The sequence below is a fragment of the Brassica rapa genome, chromosome A09 (assembly GCF_000309985.2).
Source record: "Brassica rapa cultivar Chiifu-401-42 chromosome A09, CAAS_Brap_v3.01, whole genome shotgun sequence".
In the NCBI taxonomy this organism is placed as follows: Eukaryota; Viridiplantae; Streptophyta; class Magnoliopsida; order Brassicales; family Brassicaceae; genus Brassica; species Brassica rapa.
This window is the reverse complement of record NC_024803.2, coordinates 29,386,858-29,404,259: the sequence shown is the minus strand read 5'-3', so window position 1 is coordinate 29,404,259 and position 17,402 is coordinate 29,386,858. Positions and strand designations below refer to the sequence as shown.

The 17,402-nt window shown below is 41.7% G+C and overlaps 4 protein-coding genes and 1 long non-coding RNA gene across 9 annotated transcripts; 2 read left to right on the top strand and 3 right to left on the bottom strand.

Annotated features, from left to right (window-relative positions):
• Nucleotides 1-56: 56 nt before the first annotated feature.
• Nucleotides 57-2,279, bottom strand: LOC103839042 (squamosa promoter-binding-like protein 10). 2 transcript variants are annotated; one of them, XM_033280006.1, is made up of 4 exons: nt 1,134-2,279; nt 914-1,035; nt 569-817; nt 57-485 (listed from the first exon to the last, which is right to left on the bottom strand). In XM_033280006.1, the coding sequence occupies exons 1-4, from the start codon at nt 1,730-1,732 to the stop codon at nt 466-468; spliced, it is 990 nt and encodes a 329-aa protein (XP_033135897.1). In that variant the 5' UTR covers nt 1,733-2,279; the 3' UTR covers nt 57-465. The 2 variants fall into 2 exon arrangements, with proteins under 2 accessions (XP_033135897.1, XP_033135898.1); XM_033280007.1 differs by having other exon boundaries at nt 57-482; nt 1,134-2,272.
• A 510-nt stretch (nt 2,280-2,789) lies between these two features.
• Nucleotides 2,790-3,952, bottom strand: LOC103839043 (CRIB domain-containing protein RIC2-like). Of its 2 annotated transcripts, XM_018655181.2 has the most exons (4): nt 3,714-3,952; nt 3,484-3,603; nt 3,105-3,280; nt 2,790-2,895 (listed from the first exon to the last, which is right to left on the bottom strand). In XM_018655181.2, the coding sequence occupies exons 1-3, from the start codon at nt 3,832-3,834 to the stop codon at nt 3,117-3,119; spliced, it is 405 nt and encodes a 134-aa protein (XP_018510697.1). In that variant the 5' UTR covers nt 3,835-3,952; the 3' UTR covers nt 2,790-2,895; nt 3,105-3,116. The 2 variants fall into 2 exon arrangements, with proteins under 2 accessions (XP_018510697.1, XP_009113769.1); XM_009115521.3 differs by having other exon boundaries at nt 2,794-3,280.
• Nucleotides 3,127-4,032, top strand: LOC103839044. Of its 2 annotated transcripts, none has more exons than XR_004451385.1 (2): nt 3,127-3,304; nt 3,753-4,032. It is a non-coding gene; the product is annotated as an uncharacterized LOC103839044 (long non-coding RNA). The 2 variants fall into 2 exon arrangements; XR_004451384.1 differs by having other exon boundaries at nt 3,164-3,304; nt 3,615-4,032.
• Nucleotides 4,033-4,680: 648 nt separating this feature from the next.
• On the bottom strand, nt 4,681-6,976 carry LOC103839041. Of its 2 annotated transcripts, none has more exons than XM_009115518.3 (5): nt 6,647-6,968; nt 6,362-6,465; nt 6,089-6,202; nt 5,126-5,209; nt 4,681-4,936 (listed from the first exon to the last, which is right to left on the bottom strand). In XM_009115518.3, exons 1-5 carry the CDS (start codon nt 6,900-6,902, stop codon nt 4,880-4,882), a joined length of 615 nt encoding a protein of 204 aa, XP_009113766.1. In that variant the 5' UTR covers nt 6,903-6,968; the 3' UTR covers nt 4,681-4,879. The 2 variants fall into 2 exon arrangements, with proteins under 2 accessions (XP_009113766.1, XP_009113767.1); XM_009115519.3 differs by having other exon boundaries at nt 4,757-4,936; nt 6,362-6,462; nt 6,647-6,976.
• Nucleotides 6,977-7,306: 330 nt separating this feature from the next.
• On the top strand, nt 7,307-8,821 carry LOC103839107. Its single transcript, XM_009115601.2, has one exon. It carries the CDS (start codon nt 7,307-7,309, stop codon nt 8,819-8,821), a length of 1,515 nt encoding a protein of 504 aa, XP_009113849.2.
• The last annotated feature ends 8,581 nt before the right edge of the window (nt 8,822-17,402 follow it).

Genomic DNA, 17,402 nt, shown 5'->3' with positions numbered 1-17,402 from the left:
TCACAGGATGCATCATTTAATAAAACAGTTGATGTATGTTTATGAAACAATAGACATGTCCGATAAAGTAACGAAATTGACATTCAACAATCCAGCAAGTACATACAATACAACATGATCCAAGAAGAAGTTGACATACAATACATCATGATCCAAGAAGAAGACAACTTCATAGGTTTGGAAAAGTAGATGAAACCAAAACCTAAACATGCAACTGGTTTCACTTGAGCAAATGAACGTTACACATTCTTATTTTCTTCGAATAGAAACACTCCCATTAGGTTGCAACCTGACCATATAATGGAGTGACTTTGCATTCCTTACTCATATGAAATGAGTAGGGAAAGTACCATGTGTTGTTGGCTGTGGTTCGACCATGGGATTGTGTTTGGTCCCATGCGAATCCGAAGACGTTGACAGAAGAGAGAGAGCACTGTAGAAGTCTTGCGACTCATGGAGGCCTCCTCAGTATTCACCTACACCTGCTAATACATATAACTCAGCTTCAACACCAGAGATTTACAAAATAACAAGATGACTAGTAACAAAAAAAGTGAATATATCAAACCTTTGCCAGGAAGTTGAGAGTTGGACCTCCCTGCAGAGAACCCTCCAGAGGTTTGAAACGTAGAGAACGAGCGGCTGCTACCAGCATACAAGTGCTCCTCAGGGCCACGGCCTCTCTGGAAGCTCAAGGTAAAGCCGCTTTCCATCTGTGTAGGCTTTGTATCGTAACTGGGACTCCATACATACTTTTCATCAGGGACGGTGTTAAGGGACAGCCCATTCCACAACATATTTGGATGCTGTCTTCCATCTGGCAGGAGTAAACATTTTCACATAAGATTTCCCTGAATTCAGGTTGTGTATGTGTCTGTGTAATGACAGAGAGAGGTTCCTTGTAGATTCTTACTGCAATTCCTCTCTGGATTCAATGGAAACACTCCTTGTGGCTTGCGGCGCCTAGCATTGTGATGAGAAAGACGTTTACGGCAGCTTCGTTTCTTCTCATCAAACTCAGAGACGGCATGCAGCCTGAAAATTACAAAAGATTATCATTGTTCTCAACCATGAGCATGCAGCTTCATAATTAAATGAGAGGCCAAAAACATAATCGTAGTAATGGTTTTCACCTGCTACACTGCTGGCAGAATCGACGTTCAAGGCCACCCACAGTAACTTTTGGGCACTTTGAATGGGTTTCGCAGACTCTATGCTTGCGGTGATAATCCTTAGCAGATGAGAGATCCAGTTCACATCCATCAACTTGGCAACGAGGGACTTGCATGCTGCTCTGACCATACGGTTTGGATTTCTTCCGAGCAACAACAGAAGGAGCCAATAGCTTCACAGAAACGGCTGAAACCTCATTGTTGCTTCTACCCCAAAAGTCTTCAGAGTAGGTCTGCTTTCCAAGTTTCAAACAAAGGTCTGATTCAGCTGTGGATGTCTTCACCTGGACAAAGTCTATGTTGCTGAAAGAATCTCCAGGGGAAGTTTCTGATGGGAGGTTGGCGTGTCTGAATATGGGAGATGATGAGTTGGTGGAGAAGCCGGTGGTAGAGCCGCCACTACTGACTCTCTCGAAAGAGGGAAATATAGATTCAATTCCTTCACCTTTCTCAATTCCCCACTCAGAAGATGGCTGTCTTTTGTCATTGTCAGGCTTTGAGGGGTTGGACATGAGGAAATGATCCCAGTCCCACAACGGAGATGTCATGTTGCAGTCCATTGAAGATGTGGGTTGATTTCATAAGCCTACAACCAAAATCCTGCAAGAACCAACCACAAGTTTGCAGAAATCAAATAAGATAAAAGAAGAAAAGAAGAAAAAAGGCTTTTGAATTTTCAAGAACACCACAGTATAATCATAAACAATGAGCAAAGAGAGAAAAAACTTTCTATGTTTCAGGGAGACCAGCAAAAATGGGCAAGAGAAAGTGTATTCCTTTTCTAAGCTCACTCTTCTTAACTCTCCATCACACAATGACAAAGTCGGCATTTATTCAAATGGACCCACCCCCCACACAGAGAGAGAGAGAGAGTCCTCGAATCAGAGTGCGCCCAGAATATGAGCAACTTGTCGAGAGAAACAAACACAATGTAAACGGAATCACTATTAGCCATCTTAATCGCTAAACCCCCCCCCCCCCCCCCCCCCATTACTCCTCCTTTGTACTTTTGGCAGAAAGTTCCAAGGCTAAACACAAGACATCAAATCTATTGTCATGAGCTCTACAAATGAACACGAGCAGCTTGTCAATGTAGAAAAACGACACCATGAGTGGGGATCTCTATCTGCAGCAAACTAATAAATAGAATGTGACAACAAGTTAGGTTTCGATCCCAATCAGGGTCCCCTCTAGCTAGGTTTTGCCAATGGTCCCCTAAACACCTATTAAATTCAATTTTAACTAACCAATTTATGGGAATGAAAGTTAAAGTTGTGGAGTGCTACAATACAATTTAGAATCGATCAGTTTTTCGAACTAGAAGCATTAATTCAAATTTCAAACAGTGAAACCCCAAATCTCAGGAGAAAAGAAGTTTACCTAGAATCTTGGGGAGGGGAGTAAGAGAATAAACCTGAAGAAGAAAATCGCTGATCGGAGAAGAAGCGTTTGACTAAGAGAGACAGTGAAGGGGAGGAGACAACATAATCGCCTGTGGTTCAGGACAAGACTTCCGATAACTTCATCCTCACTGTCTTCTTCTTCTTTATTGTTTTGTCTTTCTTCTTTCTTTCTTCCTCGTTATTCTTTACCTTTTTGTTGCTGTTACTGTTTCGCTTTTTTTTTTTTTTTCAGATTGGAATTAATTTTATCAATTTGTTATTTACCTGCAGTACAATCTTTTTCATGGTTGCAATACAATAAACGAGTAATGATGGAAACGGTAACAATTTACTGCAATTTGTTACTCCGTTTATTTGCAGTATATCTTAAAACTGATGAAGCGGTAATTAACCACCTTTTGTTAGTCAGTAGACTTTGTGGTACTTTTCTTGCAAGCGAAAAAATATTTTAATCTTACGTTTGACTACGAAACTGTTACATATTAACAGAAATGTATACATGTAAAATAAATGTATCATAGAGTTGATTTTAGTTAATCAATTAGACGGCAGTGAGATGGAGACCGGCGAATGGAAAAGATGAGGATGAGACATTGAAAGTGGTCATGGTTCCATCAACTCCAATGTGGCTCAAGTGCTTCACGTCCGTTGGAAACCCTATCTCCATCTCCGCTTCTCTTTCTTCCCTCTCCTCCTCTTCGTAACCTGGTCACGTAATGCATGTTAAAGGTAAGTAAAGCATGTGTCCCATATTTATAGATTCAAAGCAATATCACCAAATATTAAGAAGATGATGAATCTTGTGACAAGTTTAATACCGTTTTATCCAAATAGTATATAAAATTACATATAGTGCTATCCTTAATGATATGAAAAGATAAATAGAGTAGTAAGTAAAAAGGATATACAAATGAAAAAGTGAGAAAAACTCTTGAAGCTTCGAATTATTTTGTCTGAGATATTTGCATTGTTGTTATCCATCTTTGTGTCTTCTTTTTGAACCAAGAAGCCATTATCCTCACTTTCATCTTTTCATTAGAAAACCAGAAAAGGACAAACAAAGAAAAATCAGATAACAAATTAAAGGGAAAAGAAAAAAAAGAAAGTACAAGATGTGGTGTGAGAAGAAGCAAGGTACTTTTGATGAGTTGGTTTGGTTTCTTGTGTTGACGTGTAGAATCAGCCACGGCGACGCTAGATTGCTTCGAGCACCCAAACGAAAACGGCAATACCACACATCGCTGCATCCGATCTTTCATCACTTCTTTTTTTGGATGCTTCTTGCTATCCTCGAAATGTATGAAATGATGGAAAATATTGGATTTTGGTAGGAGTTTTTATTTGCAATCGTATATGGCTTTGTAAGCAAGTTAGAATCATTCATTCCTTGAATTTGTTTCTTGTAATTCCTAACCCAATAGAACAATAATAGACAGAGAGAGAGTCATTATTGAGTATATTTGAGGCTGCTTTTAGTTGGCCAACAGTGCCACTTAACCTAATTTCTAGATTAAACATTTAGGATTACCCCCATCCTTCTCAGTTCTCACCTTCCACTCTTTGTTTCTCCTTATCTAATCAATAATATCAATCTTCGTAAATTTAATCAATACCATAAGTAGACTACTAATTGTCTCCCCTCACACACCTTAAGAGGGAAACACGCCTGCGTCTACACTAAACCTATGCCAACTTTTCATCTATATGAATTTACACACTACTAAGGTTGCTACAAAACGGACTGGTGACCAAGCCTGCAAACTGGTAAACCTACTTAGATTCGTCTTGATGTGTACTACAGACCCACACGCATATGCTTTCTCTCTACCTTCGAATTTCCAACACTCGTAGAAAGAGTTTTTGATTCATCAGATCAATAATATATTGACATTTCAACCGTTTCTGTATCCAAACAAGATTGAATAATAGTCGAAGAGTTTCTTTTTTTTTTTTTTCCTCAAGAGTCTGGTCCTCTCTTGTAACAGAAGCCACTACTTTGTGGGCATTAATTTTAGAACTAACTCTTCCAACTCTATTTCAGAGAGATAAAACTTCTCCCACCTAAAGTAAAGTATATTTTTAATAAGCGTTGATCCAACTATTCATTTGCAGCGAAGTTCATCTTTAATATAATAAATGTCGAATTCCCCCAGATGCATAAGACATAAGGAAGACTTTTAGTTGGTGTAGTAGATAAGCAAAACTAATAATATAAATGATGGCGCCTTACACCGCATAATTTACATAGTCGCAGTGGAAAAGAAGGAAGAGGGCAGACCCGTGATTCTGCCACACCTTTAAAACCTACAAGAAATATTTCATTCTTTCGTCTCTCCTCATTGCATTATACACAGCTTGTACCTGTCAAACCAATCACAACAAAACTTCTTTTTATCAAACCAATCTTCATCTCCAAACTTTCTCTCATCGTCTATGCTAATTTGGGTTTGAATCCATTTGCTTCTTGTGCCTATTTACTCATTTGCATATCTGTCTGTATGTCTGTGTGTGTGAAAGAGAGATAGAGAAACAGAGGGAGGAGGGAAAAACCTGTTCGCTAGAGACAACTCGAATAGGGCCAATATTCACCGACACATATTTGCCTTTGCTTGATAATGTCTGCTTTACACAATCCTTTGATGTGGAAAAAACAGATTAAATAATTAGTAGGATTCTTGTGTACTCACTCAGTCTTAAAATTGCTTGAAAGATATTAAATGAAGAGATATTTTTATCTTATTCTTTAATGAAATATGAAGGAACAAAAAGTTAGCAACTAAGCTACTGCACAAGACTAAGCATATGACCAAAGCAAGAGAACAAAAGTAAGGCAGAGCAGTGTGCATACAGGTTTCAGTTTTATACACGTTATGCTTGTAATAATCAAGTCTGTACATTCCAAGAAACTAGCAGAAATGTCTGTTCCCATACATAGAACTATAGCTGAAGCCAATCAAACTGAAAACAATAGTTCACACTTCACAACATAAGATAATATATATATATATATATATATATATATATATATATATATATATAGCATCTCTGCTTCTGATAATTATAAATTTTGGAACCACTAACAACATCAATTGCACATATCAGGGCACACTAATCTCCAAAATGACTTCAGAAGAATTATGATAATAATAATAAAGAAAAGAAATCCTACTTTTAACTACTAATTATATCTCCTCTAGAATTTAATCGTGTAGAAGTCTAAATCATCATGAGGTATCTGCACAACACAAAGTAGTCTAGTCCATTGTTATTGATTTTGCGTACTAAAGTAAAGGACCAATGTTAAAAAGCTTGATGCTTTTCAAAGAAGTGAAACACTAGACAAAGAATTGGTGTAAAATCAAGAAGCCACATAATGCAATAAATGCCCACCACGACTCTAGATAGAGAAACATTGATTCAAGTCGAGCTAGCAGGATCCCATATCCAGATTGGTAATCAGAAGCTTTGAAGATGTGTACAAGATACATATGTAGAGGAAAAGCAAAATAATACCTCAGGAATTTGACGTTCAATAACAGATTCAACAGCAACAACCATAGCATGCACAAAGTCATCGCCACCAGTCCCGATTGCAGTAAACCCTCTATCTGTTGGGTATGTGTTCACCTGACAAGTAAAAACAAAAGCGCTCGAGTCAGCCAAACATCTTCTTTGAAAAAATATTAATGAATGCATTCCAAATCCACACCACCACCTAGTATTCGATTCGAAAGGGGAGACTCTAGTAGATAACTGACCATAAAAGAAGAGACTAGAGAGAGCTACCTTTTGGTCAAGTTCGAGCCAGTCTTGAGCAGAATCATCAGCGACAGTGCCTCCAATTATCACATTAGTAGTTTTGCCAACTCTCCCATCAGTCTTTGACACTTCTGCATCAATCATCCCATCAGCATGAGAAAACAAAAAGATAAACTTAATTATTAAAGCCTAAAAATAATATAAATTTCGATCCAAGCATATCGCTACCGAGATAATCAAATCCATTTCTCGGCCAAACAATCACTCAAAAACACGAGTGTTACTAAAAGAAGAAATTAGGGAGTCAAGAACCTGAAATGGCCTTGAGAACAGCTTCTTGAGGCGGTCCTTGCTCGGATTGGTCGTTATTGAGAGTGCAATTGAGACGAGGGAGACGGTCGGGCACAGAGGCAAAACCACAGAAGCTTAGACTCTTTGGCGCCGGGAACAAACCGTGGACCGGAACAGACGCGGAGAGAGAAGGAGGGAAGAAGAAGCATCTGCTTGCGGCGGAAGCCCGACGTGATTCCGATATGAAAACGGAGCGTACGATCGTTTTGCAAGCCATTTTTATTTCAAAGCTTTTGACGGGGAGATGAGACGAGACGGGAAGGATTTTATAAGGGATGAGGGATAAGGACACTTATGTCCCTCTAATTAATTGGATTGGAGGATTGCATATATTGTTACTAGGCCTTGGGCGTTCCAGATTTAAATTTCCTTAAAACATATAGATAACAGTTTCAGTTACACTTCCCTTGTTTGGGCTTAGAATTCTCTCTCAAAAAAGAATCATTTCTTATTTGGGTGGAGCTTTGGTTTTATAACCCGGTCGAAAACAACGCTTGTAGTTATCTAAAACACCGCTTGGTTTTATCTTTATCCGATCAATCTTCTTAACTTTTAAAAGTTCCTGGCTTTATCGGTGGCGCGTGAAGATCAATCTTACTTCATCTCATGATGTCGATTGCGATGGATAAGGCGATGTTGGCGTTATCTCTAGAGGAAGAAGACAAACCCTTTCAGATGCCAAATCTTCCTCAATTCAAATCTTCTGAAAGAAATTCGCGAAGTTTAATTGGAAGGATTTTGAATCCGGATTGTCAGAAGGTTTCAACGGTTATCCTTGATATGCCGCGGCAGTGGCAGAAACAAGGGAAAGTTCGTGGTGTAGCTCTATCGAGAGAACGGTTCCAGTTTATATTTGATCATGAGCATGATCTGTTGGAGGTCTTGGAAAAAGGGGTACATACTTCTAATGATTGGACTCTGGTCTTGGATCGATGGATGGAGTTTCCTCCACCTGATTATCTCCAGTATATCCTAGTCTGGGTTCGAATCCGGAATATACCTGTCAATTATTATACAGAGGAGGCTATTACAGCTTTGGGAGAATTAGCGGGAGAAGTGAAGGTAGTAGCTTTTGATCCTGACAAACCCCAACGAGAAGATTATGTTAGGGTTCAAGTTCGTTTGAATGTCTCAAGACCGCTGAGAACGTCTAAAGTTGTTAATCTTCCGGAAGGGGGAACATCGGTGGTTTGTTACAACTATGAAAGAATCAGAAAACGATGCTTTGAGTGTCAGAGCTTGAACCATGAAAAGCAAGTCTGTCCTGTTATAGTTGGAAGAAGAAGAAATCAATCAAACGAAAGGAGGGCTAAGGCTATGGAGGACAGGGAGATTGTTCAGCCTGTGTTGAAAGAAGGTGATCCTCTTTTTGGGGTTCTAAGGGAAGAGCAGGTTGGGTTTTGTAAGTTAACTGGTAGATGGAAGATTTCTCCAGAAGTTTTAGAAGAAATGCGAAGATATCTGTTATCATCATCTGAAGCTGACAAGTTGGTGAGAATTGAAAGGGTTAGATCGTCTGTAGCTCAAGCTGAAAGTAATCCAATATCCCAAAAGACAGTTCTTCGTCTGGAAGAAGCTCCCGTGTTTACAAAGCAGTTAGACAAAGGAAAAGGAATTGTGTTTGATTTTGATCTTAACTCTCCAGGGGATGCGTCACATAAGGTTGTGAACCCTACAGAAAAGCTAATGGCGTCAGCTTTTAAGGCAGGAAGTAAGGGCAGTGCTTTTGAAAGATTGGGCGACCTAAGTTTGGGGGATATGGGTGATAGAAGGAGGGTTGAGGAAAGGCCTATGGTTTATGCTCCTGCTCCTTTTTCCTTGGTGTCTGGAGGCGAGACTTCTCAGTCTAAAAGTGATGTTGCAGACTCTACGGAATATGATGCTTGTCATTTGACTAGATCATCCGGGGTCTGTCAACAGAAACAAAAAGTGAGAAGAAGACCCTATATAAGGAAAAGGCAGGAGCAGAAAGCCAAAACCTCGCCAGTTCTGAATGTTTTGTATGGAGAAGGATCGAGAAGTGAGAAGATAGGGAGCAAGAGGAAGGTTTTAGTTGAGGATGATCGTGGATTCAAAGCTGCAAAGCTAAAGGAATCAAGGGTGATCCCGTTTGAGGGATCGCCGCAGCCAAGATGAGCATAATCAGCTGGAATTGTCAGGGTCTGGGGCGGCCTCAGGGTCTGACAATTCCTCGCCTAAGGGAGATGCGTAAAGAACATTTCCCTGAGGTGTTGTTCCTAATGGAGACTATGAATTGTAGAAACGTCTTGGTGGATCTTCAGGTTTGGCTGGGGTATGATAAGGTTTTTACGGTTGATCCTGTTGGTCATGCGGGGGGTTTGGCGGTTTTCTGGAAAAAATCTGTTAATATCAAGTTCCAGACTGTGAATAAAAACCTTTTGGACTGTTTAATACAGCTAGATTCAGTCTCTTTCTATGCGTCCTGTGTATATGGTCCTTCGGATTGGAGTAGTAGATGCGACTTGTGGGAAAGGCTCTCCCGCATTGGAGTAAATAGAAAGGAAGGTTGGTGTGTCTTCGGGGATTTTAATGATATTCTGCATAATGGGGAGAAAGTGGGAGGTACATGGAGAGCAGATGAATCTTTTGAGCCTTTTAATCAAATGATAAAAGCTGGAAAATTAGAGGCACTTCCAAGTCATGGTGATGGTTTTACATGGGGAGGAAGAAGGGGAAATTTGTGGATCCAATCTAGGCTCGACAGATGTTTTGGGAACAGAGCTTGGTCTCAGAAGTTTCCTTGCTCAAACCAGCTCTTTATGGCTAAAACAGGATCAGATCATCGTCCTGTTCTTATTAAACTTATTGAGCCTCAAGAAAGTTACAGAGGATGTTTCAGATTTGATCGAAGATTGCTGGACCTAGAGGGCATCAAGGACAGTGTCACCGATGCTTGGCAAGTTGAGGTCGGTAGTAGAATGGGAACGGTTTCGTCCAGATTAAAAGCATGTAGAAAAGCTCTAAGTACCTTGAAGAAAAGATCAAATATGAATTCAAGGGAGAGAATCAGACAATTGGAGTTTGACTTGGAGCAACAGCAGTCGTCGCATGATCCCTCTGTATATCAGATTCATGCTTTGAAAAAAGATTTGGTAAAAGCCTATAGAGATGAAGAAATATATTGGTGGCAGAAAAGTAATGAGAAATGGATGTATGCGGGGGATCGAAACACTAAGTTCTTTCAGAACTCTGTAAAGGCGGTCAGGGCTAAGAACAACATTGAGAAGCTTTTGAATGACAGAGGAGAGGAGGTTTTCTCTGAGGCAGCCAAAGGGGATGTGGCTATTGATTTTTTCTCCAAACTTTTTAAGTCATCAAATCCTAAGCCTTTTGATAGCTGGTTCCAAGGCATGGCTCCAAGGGTAACGGATCAAATGAACTGGTTTCTGAATAAACCAGTGACAGCTGAAGAGGTGAAGGAAGCAGTGTTTTCTATTAACCCTTCTAAAGCCCCAGGGCCAGACGGTATGTCAGCTTTGTTTTTTCAGAAATTTTGGTCAGTCGTGGAAGAACAAGTGGTCAATGACGTTCAACGGTTCTTCATATCAGGGGTCCTCCCTAAAGAATGGAATTATACCCACTTGTGTCTAATCCCAAAGATTCCTGATCCAAAACTGATATCAGATCTACGGCCTATCAGCCTTTGTTCGGTGATTTATAAGGTCGTATCTAAGATTATAGTGGCCCGACTAAAACCTTGGATGAATAGATTGGTGGGTACTACTCAATCTGCCTTTGTGTCTGAGAGGTTATTATCATATAATATCACTATTGCTCATGAGTTAGTTCACTCTCTGGGTTCTTCTGCTCGCATTGGAGAGGAATATATGGTGGTAAAAACTGATATGTCGAAGGCTTATGATAGAGTAGAGTGGGGCTATCTTCGGGCTCTGCTATGTGCTTTGGGCTTTCAGATTAATTGGGTGAATAGAATTATGACATGTGTTTCAACAGTGTCGTATTCTATCTTGATTAATGATCAGCCTCATGGTTTAGTAGTGCCACAGAGGGGTTTGAGACAGGGAGATCCGCTTTCTCCATTCCTGTTCGTGCTCTGCGCTGAAGGCCTCTCACATCTTTTGATGAAAGCAGAGGAGGAAGGCTCGATAACAGGAATGAGTTTTGGTGATCATGGACCTTCGGTCAAACACTTGCTTTTTGCTGATGATTGCTTGCTGGTTTGTAAAGCAAATGAGGAGCAAAGTGATCATTTGTTAAGAGTTCTTCATAGATATGGAGAGGTGACGGGCCAAGTCATCAATCCTACCAAGTCTTCAATTACTTTTGGGAAAGGAATAACAGAAGAGGTTAAGAGTAATGTCAGAAGAAAGATGGGGATTGAAGCGGAGGGTGGAGCTTCTAAGTATCTTGGTCTTCCAGAATCTTTAAAGGGATCAAAGGTTAAGCCCTTTGCTTACTTAAAGGAGAGAATGCTTTCAAGAATCTCAGGTTGGCATGCGAAGACCCTTTCTCAAGGGGGTAAAGAGGTTCTCCTAAAATCTACGGCTTCTGCTCTGCCAGTGTCAGCAATGTCCTGTTTTAAAATCCCAAAAACTCTCTGTGACAATTTGTCGTCTGCTATGGCAAGTTTTTGGTGGAGTTCATTGGATCATAAAAGAAAAATACATTGGATAAGCTGGGAGAAAATGTGTTTGCCTAAAGAGCAAGGTGGCATGGGATTCAAGGATTTGGAGTGTTTTAACCAAGCCCTGTTAGCCAAGCAAGCATGGAGATTAATTCATTCTGATGATTGCTTGATGTCCAGGGTTACGAAAGCAAAATATTTCGAGAACGTTGATTTTGCTACAGCTCCATTGGGCGCAAAACCTTCTTATGCCTGGAGAAGTATTTTATATGGACGAGATCTACTTTCAAAAGGTCTCAAACGCATGGTTGGGAATGGAAGAAGTTTGAAGGTTTGGACGGATCCATGGTTAGAGGATGAGGAAGGAACTTGTAGACCTCCGATCAGAAGGCAGAGGGTATTTGATGTGAACCTGATGGTTTCGGATCTCATTAACCCTCAGACTAGAAGATGGGATACAATCAAACTAAATGAGCTTTTTGTTCCTGCTGATATTGCTATTCTTCTCCGAAATCAGCCGGTGGTTTCAGATGATGATTCATGGCTGTGGAAACATACTAGGAATGGTCTTTATTCGGTCAGAACAGGGTATGATCTTGCCTTCTCTGTTAAGAATAAGGCCATTATCAATCAACAGAATATTCAGCCATCCTTAAATCCGTTAAAAGCTCAGGTTTGGGGGTTCAAAGTATTAACCAGAGTGTTCAAAACGATGCAGTCTTGGTAACAGATAAGAAAGGAAAAGGCAAAGTGGGCCAAGCGGATCAAAAGCCCAAACGAGAAGAGAGCCCACGCGCCATCAATGTGCCCGCGCAACGGATCTATTCAAAAGGAGAAGAAGAGGACAAAATAAAAGGACAGAGGATGACGAAAGAGAGTGGAAGCGTTAATGGCTTGAAGCTGTACAACAAGTTTACAGCCCTTGATATGGTGGACGATCAAGATTGTTTTACAGCTGTCTGAGGACACTAGGGTTTAGGGTTTCACCCAAACCACTATATATATCTTGCTCTTGTAATCCCTTAAAACCAAGTTGAATGAAATGCATTTTCAATAATCAAAGCATCATCTTCTTCAGTTTACAAATCTCTTTATGGTATCAGAGCTATGGCGATGGAACCTTACACACCGCCGACTCTAGACATCGTCAACTCAGTCACCGTCAAACTCACAGACAAGAACTACATACTATGGAAGCGTCAGTTCGAAGCATTCCTCAACGGCCAAGGCCTCTTGGGGTTTGTCAACGGCTCCATGCCTCAACCTGTCGCCACCATCACCGTACCTAACATCAACGGAACATCAACACCGGTACCTAACCCAGACTCAGCACTTTGGTTCCAAACTGACCAAGTGATACAGTCTTGGTTACTCGGTTCCTTTTCTGAAGACATTCAAAGCGTTGTGCTCCACTGCACTACGTCACAAGAGATCTGGCTAACCCTAGCAAGCCACTTCAACAGAGCCACCTCATCCCGACTCTTTGAGCTGCAACGCAAACTTCAGACAACATCGAAGCAAAACAAGACTATGGCTGACTATCTCCGGGACATCAAAGCCATATGTGACCAGCTCACCTCAATAGGTAGTCCAGTACCTGAGCGAATGAAGATCTTTGCTGCTTTACTAGGCTTAGGGAAGGACTACGAGCCCATAAAGACTAGCATTGAGGGAGCCATGGATACTGCTCAAGCTCCAACCTTTGAAGACATTGTACACCGTCTGACAGCATTTGATGACCGCTTGCAAAGCTACAGCAGCTCAGACACGGCAGTAACTCCACATCTAGCCTTTCACACCACCAGAGGAAGGCCTTTCTTCAACAGAAACAGAGGAAGAGGTCGCAATGGAAGAGATTTCTTCTCCACCAGAGGACGTGGCTTTCCGCAACACATATCTTCCGCATCATCCTCCAGATCCTCTGTGTCCTCTGATGGTGACTCAAGGCCTGTATGTCAGATCTGCGGGAAACCTGGTCATGTAGCTATGAAGTGTTGGCACAGATTTGATAACTCGTATCAGCTAGACGAGATGCATAATGCTCTAGCGGCTCTTCGCATATCGGAGATATCAGACGGAGCAGGACATGAATGGTTTCCAGACACTGGAGCCTCAGCCCATGTCACCAACTCCCCGATGCACCTCCAACAATCTCACCCCTACAATGGATCAGACTCGGTTATGGTTGGTAATGGCGAGTTCCTGCCAATAACACACACTGGCTCTACAAGCATAGCATCTTCCTCGGGTAAGATACCTCTGAAGGATGTTCTTGTTTGTCCTAATATAGCCAAGTCATTACTGTCTGTATCCAAAATTACTACAGATTATCCTTGTGGGTTTGATTTTGATTGTGATAACGTCCGTGTTTATGACAAGGGAACCAAGAAGGTTCTTCTTCAGGGAAGAAACAGTAACGGGTTATACAAGCTAAGGAGTCTAGCAGATCATGCTTTCTTCACCATCAGACGTGTTGCTGCCAGTGATGAAGTGTGGCATCAACGGCTAGGACATCCCAACCCTCTTATCCTTCAACACCTATCTTCAACTAGGACCATTATGATAAATAAGAGCTCCAAGTCTCAGTGCGCTGCGTGTAAGCTTGGCAAGAGTACAAGGCTACCCTTTGAAGCGTCGTCTTATGCTGCTACAAGGCCTCTGGAACGTATCCACTGCGACTTATGGGGGCCAGCACCAGTAGCTTCAGTCCAAGGGTTTCAATACTATGTAATCCTTGTAGACAATTTCTCTAGATTTAGTTGGCTGTTTCCTTTAAAGAAGAAATCAGATTTTATGTCTGTCTTTGTTGCCTTCCAAGCTCTTGTTCAGAATCAATATTGTACTAAGATTGGCTCTTTTCAATGTGATGGAGGAGGAGAGTTCATTAGTACTTCTTTTCTGCAACACTTGGAACTGAACGGGATTAAGCAACTCATTTCCTGCCCACATACCCCCCAGCAGAATGGCCTTGCAGAGAGAAAACACAGACAAATTACAGAAGTAGGGCTGTCACTTCTGTTCCAAAGCTGCGTGCCTCACAAGTACTGGGTAGAAGCGTTTTTCACAGCCAACTATCTGAGCAACCTACTACCTCACAGTGCCAAGACTGAAGCTACAAGCCCACATCAGATCTTACACAAGCGAGCTCCTCAGTACGCTCTTCTAAAAGTGTTTGGATGTGCATGCTTCCCAACACTCTGGGACTACGCAAAGAACAAGTTTGACCCTCGAGCACTCAAGTGCGTATTTATGGGATACAGTGACAAATTCAAAGGTTACAGATGTCTACTTCCAACAACCGGGAGAGTTTACATCAGCAGGCATGTCACATTTGACGAACAAAGCTTTCCCTTCTCAAATGACTACAGACATCTTATCCCCACTCCCCAAACAACACTCATGACAGCTTGGTTCCGAAGCCTACCTCCTATAATAACAGAGGTCACAAGCTCATCAAGCTCAAGCGGGTCATCAGGGTCAGACAGGACAACTGATACCTCAGAGGACTTTGGTAACTCTCAAGCTATACAGTGTCGCCTGAGGATTCAGAAACCAAGACAGATAAGTGAAACTAATACTCCTTTAATCACCACGGTGTCAGCTCCTTTACAAGCGTCAGGAAGCACACGAGATCATACTGGACAAACTGTATCAACAGGAGAAGCTAGTAGCAGCAGCAGCAGTCAAGAGACAGAACAAGCTCCAGTCAAACACAACATGGTAACTAGATCCAAATCAGGAATAGTCAAGCCAAATCCGAAGTATGCTCTCCTCACAGAACATACAACTCTAAAAGAACCAAATTCAGTGGCAGAGGCACTACAACATCCAGGCTGGACAGCTTCAATGCATGAGGAATATGACAACTGCATTGAGACTAACACATGGTCGCTTGTTCCAAAAAGTCCAGACATGCATGTTCTGAGCAATAAATGGCTTCATCGAATCAAGTTGGGATCTGACGGCACTGTCAAGAAACTGAGATCAAGATTGGTAGCACAAGGATGTGGTCAAGAGGAAGGCATAGACTACTGGGAAACGTATAGTCCAGTGGTGAGAACCGCAACAGTAAGACTGATTCTACATACAGCTACTGTCATGAAGTGGAGTATAAAGCAGATGGATGTTGCTAATGCATTCTTGCATGGTGACTTAACAGAAGTGGTCTACATGAGACAGCCAGCAGGATTTGTGGACAAGACTAGACCTGATCATGTTTGCTTACTACACAAGTCACTGTATGGTCTAAAACAGAGCCCGCGTGCATGGTTTGATAAATTCAGTTCCTTTCTCTTGGAGTTTGGATTCAAATGCAGTGTGAAAGATCCTTCTTTATTCATCTATTCAAAGGGAAAGAATGTTATCATGCTAATATTGTATGTCGATGATATGCTAATCACCGGGAACGCTTCAGAGATTCAGCAAAAGTTCTTAACCGAAATCAACAATCAGTTCAGAATGAAGGACCTTGGACAGATGGAGTACTTTCTTGGAATTCAAGCGAAGTTCCATGACTCTGGTCTGTTTCTCTCACAAGAAAGGTACGCACTAGACATGCTCGCATCTGCTGGAATGAGTGAATGCTCTGACATCAGCACACCACTTCCCATCAGAGTTAACAAAGTCCCTGATCAAGACAAACTGTTCACGAGTCCAAGCTACTTCAGAAGTCTAGCAGGGAAGCTTCAGTATCTCACCTTAACAAGACCAGACCTGCAGTTCTCGGTGAACTATATATGCCAGAAAATGCATGCTCCATCGCTCTCAGACTATCGCTTGTTGAAGCGCTTTCTCAGATACATCAAAGGAACCATCGACTATGGAATTAACTTTGCTCAGGACACAGACTTCACGCTCAGAGCCTACAGCGACAGTGACTGGGCGGGTTGTCCGCACACGCGTAGGTCGACTGGGGGATTCTGCACATTCCTCGGAAGCAACATAATCTCATGGTCATCCAAAAAAGCAACCAACGGTATCCAGAAGCTCCACAGAAGCAGAGTACCGATCTTTATCAGAAACTGCATCGGAGCTCAGCTGGATATGCTCAGTTATGAGAGAGATAGGAGTTCCGGTACTGGTCACCCCTGAGCTCTACTGTGACAACCTCTCATCTGTTCATCTAACTGCGAACCCTACTTATCACAAGAGGTCGAAGCACTTCGAACTTGACTATCACTATGTTCGTGAAAGAGTTGCATTAGGAGCTCTGGTAGTTCGTCATGTCCCGGCCTATCTTCAGCTCGCTGACATCTTCACCAAGTCGCTACCGTATGCTGCTTTCGATGATCTGCGTTTCAAACTTGGCATTTCACAACCACCAACGCCAAGTTTGAGGGGGACTATTAACCAGAGTGTTCAAAACGATGCAGTCTTGGTAACAGATAAGAAAGGAAAAGGCAAAGTGGGCCAAGCGGATCAAAAGCCCAAACGAGAAGAGAGCCCACGCGCCATCAATGTGCCCGCGCAACGGATCTATTCAAAAGGAGAAGAAGAGGACAAAATAAAAGGACAGAGGATGACGAAAGAGAGTGGAAGCGTTAATGGCTTGAAGCTGTACAACAAGTTTACAGCCCTTGATATGGTGGACGATCAAGATTGTTTTACAGCTGTCTGAGGACACTAGGGTTTAGGGTTTCACCCAAACCACTATATATATCTTGCTCTTGTAATCCCTTAAAACCAAGTTGAATGAAATGCATTTTCAATAATCAAAGCATCATCTTCTTCAGTTTACAAATCTCTTTACAAAGCTCCACCGAAGATTAAAGTCTTCATGTGGAAAGCTATTTCAAATGCTTTAGCGGTTAATGATTGTCTGGCAGAGAGGGGAATGAAATGTGATGAATGTTGTCAGGTGTGTGGGTTGGTGAGTCTGTCAATCACGTTCTATTCTCCTGCACCTTTGCCAGGCAAGTCTAGGCGATCTCAGGTTTTCCATCACCACCTGGAGGATTTAGTGACAGCTCTCTATTTCAGAATATGAAATATCTATCTTCAACTTTACAAGATAGCTCACAGGTGGTAGAAATTGTTCGAGTCTTCCCTTGGACGCTGTGGTATCTATGGAAGAATAGAAACTCTTTGTTGTTTGAAGGGTTTCTCTATGAT

Coding starts and splice junctions, on each gene's coding strand:
- LOC103839042 (XM_033280006.1), bottom strand. CDS start 1,732: ATGGACTGCAACATGACATCTCCGTTGTGGGACTGGGATCATTTCCTC. Junction 818..913: donor GAATCCAGAGAGGAATTGCA/GTAAGAATCTAC, acceptor TACTCCTGCCAG/ATGGAAGACAGCATCCAAAT. Junction 486..568: donor CTCTCAACTTCCTGGCAAAG/GTTTGATATATT, acceptor TATATGTATTAG/CAGGTGTAGGTGAATACTGA.
- LOC103839043 (XM_018655181.2), bottom strand. CDS start 3,834: ATGAAAGATCGGATGCAGCGATGTGTGGTATTGCCGTTTTCGTTTGGG. Junction 3,604..3,713: donor ACCAAACCAACTCATCAAAA/GTACCTTGCTTC, acceptor TCTAATGAAAAG/ATGAAAGTGAGGATAATGGC. Junction 3,281..3,483: donor TTTTTCTCACTTTTTCATTT/GTATATCCTTTT, acceptor TTACGTGACCAG/GTTACGAAGAGGAGGAGAGG.
- LOC103839041 (XM_009115518.3), bottom strand. CDS start 6,902: ATGGCTTGCAAAACGATCGTACGCTCCGTTTTCATATCGGAATCACGT. Junction 6,466..6,646: donor TGTTCTCAAGGCCATTTCAG/GTTCTTGACTCC, acceptor TGATTGATGCAG/AAGTGTCAAAGACTGATGGG. Junction 5,210..6,088: donor TTGAACGTCAAATTCCTGAG/GTATTATTTTGC, acceptor TCCACATCAAAG/GATTGTGTAAAGCAGACATT.
- LOC103839107 (XM_009115601.2), top strand. CDS start 7,307: ATGGATAAGGCGATGTTGGCGTTATCTCTAGAGGAAGAAGACAAACCC.